General features: G+C 66.3%; 2 protein-coding genes across 5 annotated transcripts; both read left to right on the top strand.

Annotated features, from left to right (window-relative positions):
- The first annotated feature begins 1,370 nt into the window (after positions 1–1,370).
- On the top strand, positions 1,371–6,912 carry NEMP1 (nuclear envelope integral membrane protein 1). Of its 4 annotated transcripts, none has more exons than XM_075049712.1 (10): positions 1,371–1,507; positions 2,550–2,671; positions 2,766–2,976; positions 3,302–3,374; positions 3,535–3,628; positions 3,844–3,958; positions 4,211–4,436; positions 4,763–4,936; positions 5,203–5,393; positions 6,025–6,912. In XM_075049712.1, exons 1-9 carry the CDS (start codon positions 1,423–1,425, stop codon positions 5,390–5,392), a joined length of 1,290 nt encoding a protein of 429 aa, XP_074905813.1. In that variant the 5' UTR covers positions 1,371–1,422; the 3' UTR covers position 5,393; positions 6,025–6,912. The 4 variants fall into 4 exon arrangements, with proteins under 4 accessions (XP_074905813.1, XP_074905810.1, XP_074905811.1 ...); XM_075049709.1 differs by having other exon boundaries at positions 5,203–5,417; XM_075049710.1 differs by having other exon boundaries at positions 5,203–5,417; positions 5,609–6,912.
- Positions 6,913–7,498: 586 nt separating this feature from the next.
- Positions 7,499–16,032, top strand: MYO1A (myosin IA). Its single transcript, XM_075049937.1, has 29 exons — positions 7,499–7,551; positions 8,788–8,931; positions 9,074–9,189; positions 9,378–9,472; positions 9,576–9,680; positions 9,765–9,811; positions 9,996–10,059; positions 10,133–10,231; positions 10,324–10,427; positions 10,541–10,688; positions 10,787–10,905; positions 10,989–11,075; positions 11,182–11,247; positions 11,367–11,471; positions 11,792–11,854; positions 12,019–12,219; positions 12,441–12,667; positions 12,755–12,955; positions 13,054–13,147; positions 13,393–13,542; positions 13,659–13,727; positions 13,970–14,056; positions 14,315–14,389; positions 14,494–14,628; positions 14,742–14,848; positions 14,923–15,055; positions 15,127–15,279; positions 15,351–15,478; positions 15,792–16,032. Exons 2-29 carry the CDS (start codon positions 8,809–8,811, stop codon positions 15,913–15,915), a joined length of 3,225 nt encoding a protein of 1,074 aa, XP_074906038.1. The 5' UTR covers positions 7,499–7,551; positions 8,788–8,808; the 3' UTR covers positions 15,916–16,032.
- Positions 16,033–16,097: the final 65 nt, after the last annotated feature.

Raw genomic sequence — 16,097 nt, 5'->3', positions numbered from 1 at the left:
AGAAGGCGCACTAAATCCCCCCACCCGCAGCACCCCGGTCCCCGCGGGAGGGTGACGGCCCCCACCCCGTCTCCGGCCCTGCGTGGCTCAGCGCTATTTATACCGCGGCTGGCGCGGCCGGGCGCCTGGCGTGGGTCCAGCCGCCCCCGCGCACTCCTGCCCGGGGGGGCCGTGGCGGGGCCCGGGGCACGTCCCCGGGGCTGGGGGGAGTGGGGTGCGCGGGGGGACAGCCGTGGCTCCCCCGTGGGCAGAGTCCCCGACGCGGGGGTCCAGCTCCAGCTCCCCCCCCTCCCCTCCTCGGCCGGCCGCCCCCCTCCCACGCCCCCCCCGCGACCAGGCGTCCGGCGCGGCAGGGCCGTTCCCAGGGCCCGGCGCTGCCCCCGGCTGACGCACATCCTCCGCCCACGGCCCCGCCGCTTCCCGGCTCCGCCGCCCACGGCCCGAGGGGGGTGGGGGGGCCGCCCGAGCCCGCTCTCCGCCCACGGGCGGCCGGCGCACCCGGCGTCCCGGCGCCCGCCGCCCCACGAGAAGGGACCGACGGGGCGGGGGGCAGCCCACCCCCCTTCCCGGGCCTGGCGGCGCCCCCCGACCTCGCCGAGCCGACCCTTTGCCCGTGGGATGCAGGATCCCCCCGCTGCGGGGTGTTGCCCCGGCCCTACGGGACACCCCCCCCCCCGGGCTGCCCCACTCCCCCCGAGGGCTCTCCGTCCCCCGCCGGGGCAGGCGCGGCTCCGCGGCCCGGCCGGAGAAAGGCTTCTTGTCCCGGGCCCACGCCCACGCCCACCCGCGGCCCGGCCGAGCCTCCGCCCCGGCGGAGCCCCGACCCGGGCGCGGCACAGCACGGCGAGGCCTGGCGGCCCCCGAGGCCGCGGGGCCGAAGCGGCCGTGGGGGCCTGAGGGGCGGGACCTGCGTCTCCCCCACGCGTGAACCCCTCACAAAAACAACGCGAGACCGCTTCCTGATAGCAGGAGGCGCATGTCAATCAGGCGGCGTTCGGGAGGGGGCGGGAGGGCGTGGCGGGGCCGGCCTGTGCTCTGATAGGCTGAGGGGCGTGCCTGTCAGAGCCGTTTCCAAGGCGGGGCTCGCGGTTGCTACGGGCTGGGCGTGCCTCCGGGTTGACTGGCGCGCTTGTTGGTCACCGTGGTAACCGAGAGCGGGACCACGGCTGGTTCCTGCCCAAGCTACGCTGATAGGGTGCAGGCCCTGTCAGTCAGCGCGGCAGGCAGCGGGGGGGCGGGGGGGGCGCGAGTGAGGTCGCAGCGGCCTTCCGATAGGTCGGCTCAGCCGTCACTCCACGATGACGCCACGCGAGCCCCCCCCCCCCATCTCGTTGGCTGCCGCCTGCCCCTCGGCCGCCGTTACCGGGTGGGCGGTGATCGGCGGCGGAAGCGGAAGTCGGCGGCGCGGCCGCGGCGGGAGGGATGAAACGGGCTCCGGGGCGGCGGCGGCGGCTCCTGGGGGCGCTGGTGCTGCTGTTCCTGCCGCCGCCGCTGCTGGGAGGCGCAGGTGCGCGGGGCGGCGGCGTCACGGCGGGGCTCGGGGCGGGGGCGGCGGCGGCGGCGGGCGGGCGGGGGGGGGTCGGGGTCCAGCCCGGGGTCGCTGCCCGACGGCGCCGTTCCCGGGTGGGCGGAGGGCCGGCCCCCCGGCCGCCTGAGGAGGCGCCGCGGCTGCGGCCGGTCGGCCCGGAGCGGAGCGGGAAAGCGGGCTGGAAGCGGCGGCACCGACCGAGACCGGAGGGGCCGAGCCCCGCTGCCGCCTCCACCCGCCCGGCTCCCTCGGCCTCTCCCGCGCAGGCAGCCGCAGGGGGAGCTGCCCGGTGCCCGCCGGGGGACACCCCCCGCCCCACGCAGTCCCGCTCCCGAGTGGAGCGGTGGGGAGGGGGGGGAGGGGTCGAGGCGAACGCAGCCCCCCGCCCGGCTCTTCCCGGGCAGCCGCCCCTTGTTCTCCTGCGTCGCGGTGTTTCTCCGCCGGGCGAGCAGCCGCACCGCGTGGCTCTGTGCCCCCCGTTGGGGGAGCACGCTGCCCCCTCCGGGGAGCCCCAGCGAACAGCCCACCCACTCGCAGAGCACTCCCCGGGGCCTCCAGCCTCCTGGGTGATGATGCGGCCCGCCGCTGTGGCAGAGGGTGCCGCAGGGACTGGTCTTGCGGCATCTCGCTGTCCGGATCTGCCGGCGTGGCTGGGCCTTCTGTGGCATTCGGGAGCCTCCTTCACCTCGGTGGGCGAGTTCGTGCAGGAGGCATGCTCCAATTTAGTTTTCCCTGAGATGGGGATGGGTCTAGAACGAGGAGTCGAGCTGGAAAGGGGAGCAGGGGATGAGTCTGTGCTGTTTGACAGTCTCAGGAATAGGCTTATCCCAGAAAAGAGCCAGACAGCGTGTTCTGAGGAAAACAGAGGAAGGACTTTTATCTACTCAGAGCATGCTTAACTGGGGGAACTCCAGGCAAGGAAAGTGGACCCGTGTGTTTTGGTGTCTGAAGCAGGTGGGAACAGGGGCCTCGTGTTTGGTCTGCATTGCTGAATCCCTTTCCTCTGCTCTGTGTTGCACAGATGCCAGGGAGTCGGTGATCCCGCTCCACGAGGGCCACATGTACCATCACTCAGCTTCTCGCCACTTCTGCTACACCAACACCCGCCTCCCACAATGGCACGACATATGGACAAGGACACAGGTGAGAGGAGAAGGCAGGTCCTCCGAGGTCTAGCTGTGCCGAGCCCCTCCAGCAGCTGTGGCCATGTCCCTGTTTGCTTCTCTCCCCTGTACAGATCCGGGTCAACAGCAGCCGGATGATCCGAGTCACCCAGGTGGACAGCGAGGAGGAGCTCGAGGAGTTCAACGTGTGGAACATCATTTTCTCATTCCTGAAGGAGAAGCTGAACGACACCAGCATCGATGTGGATCTCTACAGCAACAAAACCTGCCTGAAGGTCGAGCTGCTGGAGGCCGGCACGACGTACTGTGTCGTCCTCTTCCGACGTACGTCTGCTCCATGGCAGGGGCTCTTGGGGTGGGAGGTGGGACTGGGCTGCGCCAGCGCTCTCAAGAGGCCGACGAGGATGTGACCAGGCAAGCTTATGGTTTGAGGGCCAGCAGGGCTGTTTCTTCCTTGGGAAGGAAAATGGGCCTGCAGAGGGAAGTGTGTCTTTGTCCATGGGATATAAAGTGGGGGAATTTGGGGCTTTTGGAGGTTTGCCTGGGATGCTGCCCTTTCTCTGCACTTGTGACCATGTGGCAGGCTGGAGCTTGACCTCGAAGGCACCATGCTGGGGTTCCTCTCAACCTGGATTCACTCTCTTTCCAGGCTTTGACCCTAAGCTGTTCCTGGTTTCCTTCCTGGGCCTGCTGTTGTTCTTCTGTGGCGACATGCTAAGCAGGTGAGTCACCTCCTTTCCCTGTGAGCTGGGGACAAGGAGGGTTGGGTGGGCAGTGTCTGGTTGGCTCTGCAGCCTGCAGGGGGTTGCTCCCAGCAGGCGTGTTGGCGCACAGTCATCCATGAGCTGTAAAACACCTTGTGCACATGCGTGACCTCTGCAGGAGCCAACTCTTCTATTACTCGGCTGGGATTAGTTTTGGCTTGCTGGCCTCCCTGCTCATCCTTGTCTACATGATGTCCAAGGTCATGCCCAAGGTGAGTGTCAAGCTGTCTGGGGTGAGAGACCTTGCAGCAGTAGCCCTTTCTACACCTATATGGGTATTCTGGTGAGAGTGCTGGAGTACGTGGCCTTGGGGTGCTGGGTTGGGGGTCTGGCTTTGCCATGGAGCAAGGCTTGGCAGCTGGGGGGAGGTAGCCATGGCTGCCTGCTGCCCTACTGCCTGTCTTGAATTTTCCATCTCCTCTCCTAGAAAAGTCCTGTTTACTTCTTGCTGGTAGGAGGCTGGTCCTTTTCCCTGTACCTGCTTCAGCTGATCTTCAAGAACCTACGCGAGATCTGCAAGTCCTACTGGCAGTACCTCCTAGGTAGGTGTGAGCCCTTCGGACTCGCCGGTTCACCAGTCTGCGTGTCTCCTACTGGAGCTGCAACATGCTGGTGGAAAATGCTGAGCCTTCCTGCCCCCCTGGTTGCTGCAGACGCTGCCCTCGTGCTCCTGAGAGAGGTGGGCTCTGGCGTCAGGTTTAACTGCAGCCCTGGCAGATGCTGCTTAGCCAGCTCCTGTCAGCCAGGCTGAGCCCTCCAGTTTGTGCCTGCCCAATCCCTCTGCTCTCCCGCAGGCTACCTGCTGCTCGTGGGCATCGTGAGCTTCGGTGTGTGCTACAGGTATGGCCCGCTGGAGAACGAGCGCAGCATCAACCTCCTCTCCTGGGCCCTGCAGCTCTTGGGCCTGTTGCTGATGTACTCAGGCATCCAGATCCATCCCATCGCCTTGGCCTTGGTGGTCATTGCTGTCTGCACCAAGAACCTGGACTACCCCTTACAGTGGGCCTTTGCTGCCTACAGGTGAGGACCGCAAGCACCCCAGCTTCCTCCTGATTCCCAGCTGTTGTTGGGCCTGGGTGAGCTGCTGGATGGAGTCTGTGTTGCAGAACCAGGGCTTTTTCACTGGGGTTTGGGGCTGGGGTGGGTATACTGGGGTTGTTGTATCCCTTTTTCCCTGGGGTTTGTGCAGGACAGTGACCTGCTTCTCCTCGTGGTTGGGAGCCTCCCTCAGGAGCGAGGAGCAGAGGCCAGAGGGATATGCTCTTCTCCTCCCACCGCCAGCTCTGACCCAGCTGGGGGTCCTGCCCCGGCTGGGCGGGCAGTAACTGGTGCTGCTCCACTGGCAGGAGAATGCAGAGTGCCAGGCTCGGGCCAAGCCCCCCTCGCCTGCTGACGGAGGAGGAGTACCGACTCCAGGGCGAGGTGGAGACACGCAAGGCCCTTGAGGAGCTTCGAAACCACTGCAGAAGCCCGGATTTCTCTGCCTGGACTGCAGTCTCCCGCATCCAGTCTCCCAAGAGGTATTATCCCCTGGCAGTGTGCTCCTGCATCTCTGTGTGCTTCTGAAAGCCTGGGGTCGCTCTGTGCTGTTGCCTCTGGCTTTAGAGATAGGGAGACAGGCACAGAAGGTCTGTGGTGTGTGGAAGCAGGGCGTGCCACAGGGAAAGGACAGATAACGCCCGGTCTTGGCACTGAAACACTTCACTCCAGCTCCTTGTGTGCCAGGGCCTCGCAGGAGGCCACCAGGCACGCGTGCACAACACGCTTCTTCGTGGCTTCTTCCCAGGTTTGCTGACTTTGTGGGTGGTGCCTGTCATGTCACCCCCAATGAGGTCTCTGTCCATGAGCGGGAGTACGGCCTGGGTGGCATCTTCTTTGAGGACCAGCTCTTTGAGGAGGAAGAGGATGATGATGACTCCTTTGACAGGAATCACATGAGTTATTCCCTGAGCCATGTCCACATGGATGCCGATTGAGGTCAGCTGCCACAGACCCACAGAGGTGAGGGGCAGAACCGCTGCTGCTTTCCCACTGCCCTGACGCCTGCAGAGCGCAAAGCCCCATGTGGCGGGGAGAGCTGGTGTGTCTGCTCGCAGCAACCCCAATCCCACCCCAAACTGGGCTGCTGTGAACTCTGCAGCAGAGCCTGGTGGGAGGAGGACGAGGGGGACTCACACCTTCGTATTCCCCAGGCAGCTCCTGCCAGGCTAAGGCGCGAAAGCTTCTGTCAGCACTGCCCTGGGTGTTGGCAGGGGAGATGCAGGGAGCTGGTCCCAGCTGGGGACAGCAGGCCAGGCAAGGTCTGCGCTGCTGACAAGACGTGAGACGCTGGTCCTGCCTGAAGGTGGACTGGAGCCACCCTGCCTTTTGGTGTGGGTGCTTACGAGTTCCATGTCGTAGGGGCAGGGACCTCCTTCCCAGGCCTGGGCACTGCTCTGGCTCCCGCAAGCACCCTGAGCCCCGTTCCTCAGCACTGCTGCTGTGGCCAGCAGATGGGAGCTCTTCTTCCTCACCCCGCTGCCTCTGGGCTGCCGGACACCCTGGCTCTGCTGGGAGCCTCTCTGCCTGCCGGGGTGGGGACGGAGCGAAAGTTCTGTCTTGCGTGCAGGTGCCTGTGAGGGTGACGTGCACGAGAGGAACTTTGGACCTGTCCCACTGGTACCTGCGTGCTCAGCATCTGCCTGCTGCCAGGCCACTGTGGGGAGGGAACAGGCAGTGGGTGACCTGCTGCTCCTCCTCCTGCTGTTACCAAAGAAGCCAGTGGGCTCCAGCTGGTTGGGCTGTGCCTCTGCCTTGGCTTAAATCCTGTGTGGATACCAAAAACCCCAGCGCCTCCCTGATGGAGACGCAACTCGGTCGGCCCCTCCACGTGCATGTCACAGAGCTCAGGAGAAGACAGCCTTGAAGTCTGCTTGGTGCCCCGTGCGCTCGCTCCGCTCCCCGCAGCTGCTGTGTTGTGGCAGAGGCTGTGCTCAGCCTCCTGCTCCCTGCACCTCCTGTCTGCCAGGCGGTCCCTGGGCTGAGGATGAGTGTGGATGTGCTTCCTCCTCCCTGCCTTGCTGGTGGTTAGGTGCTGGCAGCTCCCTGTCCCCTTGAAGCTGGTGCCCTGGGGATGGCCCTTCCTGCATTCCTGCTCCCTGCGCTGGGGAGGGGGCTCTGCCGATGGTCACTGGCCTTGCCAAAGCACAAAGCTGGAGGGGACGCCCCAACCTATGCAACTTTCTAAGCAATAAAGCTGCCCTCTGGCAGCCTTACTGCCCTGCGGCTGCTCTGCTGCCCTGGGGCCTGGGCTCCCACAGCCCGGCCCGTACCTCGCCCACGCTGCTGCCAGATTTTTTGCTGTTGGTTTGTTTCTGTCCCAGGTTTACTCCCCTGCCCTTGCTGCGCTTTCTTCCCTGCTCTGGTGTGAGCAGCCTCTGTTACTGTGTCCCTCCATGGTTACTGTGTGGTTAATGACTGATTATATTTTTAATAAAGATGTATTTTGTAGGTAATGACCCTCATTGGTCTGTCCTGCCGTGACCCTAGGGCTCGCCCTCAGCTCGTCCACCCGTGGGAGCTCGCTCTGCTGAGGATGGTGCTTGGGGGACAAGGAAAAGGCCCCTGGGTGATGGGTTCCCTGCAGCAGCCCCAGAGCAAAGGCAGGACTGCCCGTGGCCACTGGTCTCTCAGCCCGGCTGCTGTGTGGGCAGGTGTCTTCTCCCTGGGAGCAGCCCTGGGGGCTCCTGGCTCTGCCAGCCCCTGTACCTTGCCCCGGTTTCCCGCAGCCCTGAGAGGAAGCTCCCTTTGTTTGCTTGGCTGCAAGTGACATTCTCTGTTTGTTCCTGCTACAAGCTGCTGGGCTGGGGAGGGGGGCATGGCAGCAGCAGCCTGGCCAGGCTGGGACCCTGTGCAGGGCACGGGCTGGTGGGCAGCCTGGGGCTTCTTCCCAGCTGGCTGATGAGCTTTGTGCCTCAGTTTCCCTGTCTGCGAGTGGGCGTGGTGCCCTGAGGGAGGTCCCTCTGGCCCTCCGCCCCTCCGTGGGCCGGACGGGGCCAGCACCGGGCGCTGAGCTGGGCTGGGTTGATCCCCGCCGGCTCCCGGGCAGCCCCAGCTGAAGCCACTCCAGGAGCTGCTGCTGCTCTGCAATCAGGAGGTGAGTTGCAGACCCCTCTGCTCCCAGCCTAAAGTACCCGAGCCCCCCCACACCCTGGGGCTGGCCGGGGACACCCTGTCTCCACAGCCCCGACCCCAGGGTACCCCCACCCCAGGAGACCTCCCAATCCATGGGGCATAGGGAGCTCTGAGACCTGGCACCATGGGGAAGACTGGAGTGAGCCCAGGGCTGCCCTGGAGCTGGGGCAGGGGTCTCTTGCTCTGGTTCCCACCCATGGGCGCTCACCCTGGGGTCCCACACCCAGCAGCACGGGGGTCTCGGTGCTGGTGCCCTGTGCAGGGGGAGGCTGCAGGGACCCACGGGAGGCTCTGCCATCTTGTCCGGAGGCTGCTGCCAGCGGGGCAGCTCCTGGTGGAGCCATCTTCATTCCCCCGTTTGCCCCATCTTTCCCCACCTCTTCACTCGTGAACTTTCCCTGGGCACCGATAAGTGGGGCTGGGTTTACAACCTGTGCCGGGGCTGTAAAGCGAGGGTGAAGGTCACCCCAGGGAATGCAGCTGCTCTGTAAAGATGGGTGAGAGATGGGTGGAGTGTGGGGGGAAAGCAGCACTGTTTCTCCTGAGAGCCCTTGGGTGCTGTTGGCTGCAGGGCTGTCAGGGGGACCTGGGCTCCCCCAGCCCTGAGCCTGTCCCTTCCCCACCCTGGCCGTTCCCTGCCAGGAAGCAGAGAGGAAGTAGAGGCTGAATTCATCCCTGCCCCAAGAATAGGATCCAGGTGTCCACGTTTCCTGGCCTGGCCCCTGCTTCCCCTGCAGCGGTGGGCAGGAGCACAGTGTCCTGCCCCTGCCCCGAGCCACCATCCCTACCACGGGGTCCTGGGCACCATGGTGTCCTGGGAAGGAGTCCTCTGTGCCGTTGTGGATGCGTGGATGCCTTGCCCCTGGTCCCCAGGGGCCGCCAGCCCCAGCACAACAGCCTGGGAGAGTGGGGCATGGCAGGGTCAGGGAGCAGCCAAGGTCCCAGCAGCATCCCGCTGGCCAAGGGCCGCATCCTGCCCTGCCCTGTGCCAGGCTCAGCTGGTGCTTCAAGCCTTGCCATGTGTCTCAGTGGGTCCATGCCCACTGGGTGCCGGGGCACCCCGCTCTCCCTGGTGCCCTTCTGAGCCTCTAAGGGCAGGGGGCAGCTAGGGGCATAGGGGCTGCTGAGGACCAGGGGGGGGGGTTGGGGCAAGGGGCTGCATGTCCATGGCTGCAGCCCTCCCTCCGCTCTGCCCCAGCTGCCCCGGAGCCGCCCGGCCATGGAAGCTACCAACTCGCTGCTGGATGCCGCGGCAGTTGGGGACCTGGTGCTGCTGGACCCGCTGACCGAGGAATCGCTGCTCCACACCCTGCAGGAGCGCTTCCGCCGCAGCGACATCTACGTGGGCACCGGGGCAGGGTGTCTGGGGCGGGGAGGGAGGGGGGTCTGGGATGGGGAGCAGCGTATGGTCTCTGGAGTGGGGAGCACCAGGATCGGAGCTGGGTCCTCCTGGCTTACACCCACATCATCCTGCTTACCCGCAGACGTACATCGGGAACGTGGTCATCTCGGTGAACCCCTACCGGTCCCTGCCCATCTACACCCCCGAGAAGGTGCAGGAGTACCACAACTGCAACTTCTTCGCTGTGAAGCCCCACATGTGAGCACAGGGAGCCCAGCAGCCCCAGGGTGCCCTCAGTCCCCCTGCACCCTGCCAAGGGCTTCACCCACGGGCGAGCCTGAGGCGTGGGGGTCTGGGGGAGTCTGCTCAGGGTGGCCTCACAGCCACAGCATTTTCTGAAGCCCGCGGACTGCTCCAGCCCCCTTCTAACCCCTCCTCGCCCCCAGCTATGCCATCGCCGACGATGCCTATCGCTCGCTGCGGGACCGGGACAGGGACCAGTGCATCCTCATCACTGGCGAGAGTGGGGCCGGCAAGACAGGTAGAACCAGGGCTGCTGCCGGGTGCTCACAGGGCTGTGAGGGGCTCGGGGGGCTGGCTGGTGGGCATTCGTGGCCCCGACACCCACGGCATCTTGCTTGCAGAGGCCAGCAAGCTGGTGATGTCCTACGTGGCGGCTGTGTGCAGCAAAGGGGAGGAGGTGGACAAGGTGAAGGAGCAGCTCCTGCAGTCCAACCCCGTGCTGGAGGGTAAGCGCCTGGCACCCTGCGCCCATCCCAGGGCTCAGCACAGCCCCCCCGGACCAATGCTGTAACTCCGTCCTCCCCCCGCAGCTTTTGGAAACGCCAAGACTGTCCGCAACGACAACTCCTCCCGATTCGTAAGTGGCTGGGGAACCAGGGCGGTGGAGTCACGTCCCGTGGGGAGCGGGGCCAGACCTTGCCAGGTCCACGTGGACCCTGATGGGGCTGGAGGCACGGCAGGGGACGGGGACGTGGACACGGGGAGTGGAGCTGCCACCCGCCGTGGGGTCCCCCTGCCCTGACCCCAGCCCCGTCCCTCAGGGCAAGTACATGGACGTGGAGTTCGACTTCAAGGGGGAGCCCCTGGGAGGGGTCATTAGCAACTGTGAGTACTGATCACCTGTCCGGGGGGGGGGTCCCACCTCACACGCGCTGGTGACGCTGACCCCTGCCTGCAGACTTGCTGGAGAAATCCCGCATCGTCCGGCACGTGAAGGGAGAGAGGAACTTCCACATCTTCTACCAGCTCCTAGCCGGGGGCTCAGTGCAGCAGCTCCGTAGGTCCAGGTGCCCCAGCACAGGGGGTCAGGGGGGAACCAGGGGCCTGGGGGGGCCATAGCTGAGCTGCCTTCTCCCTGCCACCCCCCAGAGCAGCTGAAGCTCCGCCAGGACTGCCGGCACTACAGCTACCTGAACCGGGAGAGCTCTGGTCTGCCCGGCATGGACGATGCGGCCAACTTCCATGCCACGCAGGTACCACTGGCCAAGACCTGGGGAGCAGGGAAGCCGTGACGCCCCCCCCCCCCCCCCCCCAAACCAGCCTGGGGCCAACCCCATCCCCCTGAGCTGCCTGTGTCCGTCCCCAGGATGCCATGAGGATCATCGGCTTCTCGCCCGCCGAGGTGACGGCGCTGCTGGAGGTGACGGCAGTGGTGCTCAAGCTGGGCAACGTGCAGCTGAGCAGCAGCTACCAGGCCAGCGGGATGGAGGCCTGCAGCATCGCTGAACCGCAGGGTAAGTGCAGGGATGGGGATGGGCCTGGGGCGGGTTGGTGGGGGAGGCTCTCACCCCCCCGCCCCGCTCGGCCCTGGCACCGCTGCCTCCCTGCACAGAGCTGCAGGAGATCTGCGAGCTGATCGGGCTGGACCCCGGCAGGCTGGAGCGGGCGCTGTGCTCCCGCACAGTGAAGGCACGGGACGAGACGGTGCTCACCACCCTCAGCGTCCCCCAGGTGAGCGGGACCATCCCCTGCCCGTGGGCTGATGGCCGGCAGCCCCCCAGGAGCCAGCATGAGCCCCTCACCCCTCTTCCCAGGGCTACTACGGCCGGGACGCACTGGCCAAGAACATCTACAGCCGCCTCTTCGACTGGCTGGTGAACCGCATCAACACCAGCATCCAGGTGAGTGCCCAGGATGACAGGCACTGGACCCCCATCCAGGATGGGACCCTGGACCCCCACCCCACACAGGACCAGGACACAGCTCAGCATCCCGCTGTCTCCCCAGGTGAAGCCAGGGAAGCAGAGGAAGGTGATGGGCGTCCTGGATATCTACGGCTTTGAGATCTTCCAGGTGAGCGCAGAGCCCACCCGGCCCCATCCTGCTGCTGGGGGGTCCGGGGCAGTGGGTGGGACATGTGGCAGGGCTAGGGGCTTGGGCACAACCTGCCACGCAGGACCCTTCTCTTGCAGGACAACAGCTTTGAGCAGTTCATCATCAACTACTGCAACGAGAAGCTGCAGCAGATCTTCATCCTGATGACCCTGAAGGAGGAGCAGGAGGAATATGTCCGAGAGGTACCCCCAGCCCGTGCCGGTCAGACTGGATGCAGCTCTTCTACCCATGCCAGAGCACGGCCCCCGAGGAGTCTCGGCCCCCCGAGGATGGGGAAGTGCCGGAGACAGCTCCATGGCACGTCCCTCCCTCGCCCCGCTCCCTGCTGGGAACGGATTCAATAGCAGGAAGGCAGGGAGGGATTCGGGATCCCTGTCCCCGTGGCCGGACGTCCGGTTCCTGCCCCACAATAGCTGGGGGGGTTGTCCGTGGGGCAGGGTCTGGGTGGTCCATGTGACGTGTGGGTGGAAGGTCTGTGCATCTGACCCCCGTCTGTTCCTAGGGCATCCAGTGGACCCCGGTGGAGTTTTTTGACAACAGCATCATCTGCAACTTGATCGAGAACGTGAGTTGCCCCCCAGTGCCGGGGTCCCAGGTTGGGGTCCCAACTCTCCTCCATCACACCTGGCACAAGTTCGGGATGGGCAGAGCCTGGAGCAGCCCCGGTTCGATGGAGCTGCTGCTCAGGGCCGGGGCCGTTTTGGGGTGACGCTGTCTATCACGGCACAGAGCAAGTGCGGGATCCTGGCCATGCTGGACGAGGAGTGCCTACGGCCCGGTGTGGTCAATGAGGACACCTTCCTCACCAAGCTGAACCAGCTCTTTGCCACCCACAAGCACTACGAGAGCAAGGAGACACAGAACGCCCGGCGCGTCATGGACGCCAGCTTGCCGACACAATGCTTCCGCATCCACCACTACGCTGGCAAGGTCTGCCAGCGGCCACGGGCACCCACCGGCACCCACAGCCCCGGCCCCAACAGGGGAAGCCAGGACCCCGGGTCCATTTCCCAGCTTTGCATGGGAGCTGTGGGGCTGGGCTGGGAAGGGGGTCAGAGGCACTGAACCATAACCCGCTCTCTCCCTCCTCCCTCCCCGAACGCGGCCCCCCCATGCACCCCGCTGAGCGCTGACCCCGCTCCTGCGCCCAGGTGACCTACAACGTGACGGGCTTCATCGAGAAGAACAACGACCTGCTCTTCCGTGACCTCTCACAGGCCATGTGGGCCACCCGGCACGCGCTGCTGCGCTCCCTCTTCCCTGAGGGAGACCCCCAGAAGGTCTCCCTCAAGCTGCCCCCCACCGCCGGCTTCCAGTTCAAGGCCTCGGTGGCGACGCTGATGAAGAACCTCTACTCCAAGAACCCCAACTACATCAGGTACCGGCCCTGGGGGGACCCCCGACCCCAGCCCTGGTGCCAGTGGGACCCCCCACCCCCCTCCCAGCCCGCTGCTGCTCCCTCCAGGTGCATCAAGCCCAACGAGACCAAAACGGCAATGCTCTTCACGCCGGAGCTGGTGCTGGCGCAGATCCGGTACCTGGGGCTGATGGAGAACGTGCGGGTGCGGCGGGCGGGCTACGCCTTCCGCCAGCTCTACGGCCCCTTCCTGGAGCGCTACAAGATGCTCAGCCCCCGGACCTGGCCCCGCTGGGCTGGCAGCGACAGGTACAGGGCTAGGACAGAACGTGGGCGCGTCTGGCAGCCCCCTCCCCGGTCCAGGGGCTGCGGGGCTGTGACCGGCCTCGTCTCCCACCACGGTGCAGGGATGGAGCTGAGGTGCTGCTGGCAGACCTGGCATTCCCCGCCGAGGAGCTGGCGTTTGGCCACACCAAGATCTTCATCCGCTCGCCACGCAGCGTGAGTCCAGGGAAGGGAGAGCGGGGGCACGGGGGTGACCCTGCTGTGGGGCAGTTGGGCTGCCAGGTGGGGCAGGGTCTGACCTTCTCAGAGCGGGTGCCAGCCCCACGGGTCCCCCTGCCCCGCCGGCAGCCTCGAGCCCATCCCGGGGGCTCCTGGGCGATGCCGCAGCCCCCGGAGGTTGCTCCCGGCCGGGGGTCCCTGTCCCCGCTTGGCGCCCCAGCGCTCACCCTGGCTGTCCCCAGCTCTTTGACCTGGAGAGGCAGCGCCAGGAGCGCGTGGTCCAGCTTGCCACCCTGATCCAGAAGACGTTTCGGGGCTGGCGGTGCCGAGTGCATTACCAGCGGATGCGCAAGAGCCAGATCATCATCTCCGCCTGGTTCCGGGGCCACATGGTGAGAAAGGAGCAGGGGCTCCTGGCTGCACTTCCCCTGCCCCATCCCTCACCCCCTGGGCAGGGCCCCCTGGCTCTCCCAAGCCCCCCGGCTCACCCCAGCTCTCCCCACCACAGCAAAAGAACAAGTACAAGCAGATGAAGCGGTCGGCGCTGATCATCCAGGCGCACGTGCGGGGTTGGAAGGTGAGGGCTGGGCACCCCGCAGCCGCTGGCCGGGGCCGGCAGGTCTCCTAGCGCTGGCAGCATGGGCAGCGGGGTGGGGGTGCGTGGCAGGGAGGGGCTGGGGGCTCCACGTGCCCTGTGGGGGGACCAGACTCATCTCCTCTCCCCATCTTCTGTCCTTCTCTCCTGCCTCTCTCCCGCTCGCTCCCTATCTGTGTCGGTTTCTCCCTGCCTTGGGCTCCCCGGGCTCTCACCCCTCGCAGTCTCGCCGGCTCCTCCGGGAGCTGAAGTTCCAGCGCCACCGTCACGCGGCCGCCGCCACCATCGCCGCTTACTGGAGAGGGTACCAGGTAACGGGGCCAGCCCGGCTGCGGGGCCCTGCGCGCTGCCTCTGTCCTGCTGTCCACACCGCTGTGTCCAGGGCTGTCTGTCTGTCTGCCCACCCTGGCTCCTGCCCACCCTGTCGGGCTGGAGCAGCTGTCCTCTCCGCTGGGGCCGAATGGGGACGGGGGGGGGAACCACACCAGGGTCCCATGGGGGGTGGCAACGGGAGGGTGGCGAGGTCCTGCGTCCCCACCGCTGCCGCCGCTGACGGCTGTCTCCGGCAGGTCCGCAGGGCGTACAGGAGGTATTTCCGCGCTGGGGCCAGCGCCCGCCTGGCCAACTTCATCTACCGGCGGCTGGTGAGCGGGGCCGAGGGGGAGGGGGGGCACGGCACCTTCCAGCCCCCCATCCCTGGGGCTGGACCGGGGACCCTCCTGACCCTCTGCCGCGTTGCCGCTTCCAGGTGCAGAAGTTCCTGGTGAGCCTGGGAAGGAACCTCCCGCCACTGGTGGTGACGGACCGGACGTGGCCCCCCGCGCCATACAAGTTCCTGGCTGATGCCAACCAGGAGCTGAGGAGCATCTTCTACCACTGGAAGGTGGGAGCAGGGGGCGGGGAGGTGGGGGGGCTCCGGCTGGGACCTTGCGTTCTTCCATGCCAGCTCCCGCCTGGGGGTCTTGAGCAGCACCGAATCGCCCCCTCCCTCGGCAGTGCAAGAAGTACCGGGAGCAGCTGACGCCGCAGCGCAGGGCTCTGCTGCAGGCCAAGCTCTGCGCCAGCGAGCTCTTCAAGGACAAGAAGACGCTCTACTCCAAAAGGTGCCGGGGCTGGGGGCTGCCGGGGCAGCGGGCGAGTGCATGGGGCAGCTCCGGCTGATGGTCTCCATCCCCAGCCTGCAGCAGCCCTTCCAAGGCGAGTACCTGGGGCTGACGCAGAACCCCAAGTACCAGAAGCTCCATGCCGTGGCCAAGGACAAGCTGGTGATGGCCGACACCGTGAGGAAGGTGAACAGAGCCAGCGGCAAGGTGAGCCCCCTCCCTGTCCCCACCGCACCAGGAGGGCGTGCGGGGCCATCCTGACCCCCCCCTGCCCGCAGACGGTCCCGCGCCTGCTGCTGCTCACCACCGAGCACCTGGTCCTGGCCGACCCCAAGGCCGCCCAGCCCAAGACCGTGCTCAGCCTGGGCGACATCCGCAGCGTCTCCGTCACCCGCTTCTCCGATGGCTTCCTGGCCCTGCACCTCAAGGAGGTACCCGGGGAGGGGCGTCCCTGGGGGCTCGGGGGGTCCCTGCTGGGACTGACACCCCCCGCTCCCCACAGACCTCCACGGGTGGAGCCAAGGGCGACTTCTTGCTTGTCAGCGACCACCTCATCGAGCTCATCACCCGCCTGCACCAGACCCTCATGGACACCACTGCCCAGGCCCTGCCCCTGCACATCACCGACCAGTACGGGTGGGGTGGGGGGGTGGAGCTACCAAGGGTGGGGCCTGCAGGGCGGGGCAAGACTTGCAGGGGTGGACCTTGCAGGGCGGGGCAGGGTGGTGTCTGGGGTGGAGCTCACAAGGGTGGGGTAGGACGGGGTGAGGCTTGTGGGGGTGGAGCTTGCAAGGGTGGGGTCCACAGGGTGGGGCATCGGCTGTGGCAGGCAGCCCCAGAGAGGTGGGTGTAAGGAGGGCAGCTTATTGGGCAGGAGGTGGGGCGGGGCTGGGCATGTCCCCACCTCACCCCACCCCTCCGGCCTGCTCCCCCCCCCCCCCAGGTTCTCCACCCGCTTCCAGAAGGGCGATGTGGCTGTCACCGTGGTGGAGTCGGCCAAGACGGGCAGCAACGTCCCCGTCTGCAAGAAGCGGGGCAGCCACAAGATGGAGGTCCTGGTCCACTGAGGGAACCGCCATCCCCTGCCAGGACCCCCACCCACGCACCGGCATCCCCACCCACCCCCTTTGTGTCATCCCCCTGCCCGGCCGGGTCCTTGCACCACCCAGGAATTGCTGCAAACTCATTAAACAGATGCTCTGGTGTCAGTACGCGGGTGGCGTTGCAGCAGGTACCCCCGTTACAGGCA

This window comes from Buteo buteo, chromosome 17 (assembly GCF_964188355.1).
Source record: "Buteo buteo chromosome 17, bButBut1.hap1.1, whole genome shotgun sequence".
Lineage (NCBI taxonomy): Eukaryota > Metazoa > Chordata > Aves > Accipitriformes > Accipitridae > Buteo > Buteo buteo.
This window is presented reverse-complemented; position numbering and strand designations above follow the sequence as displayed.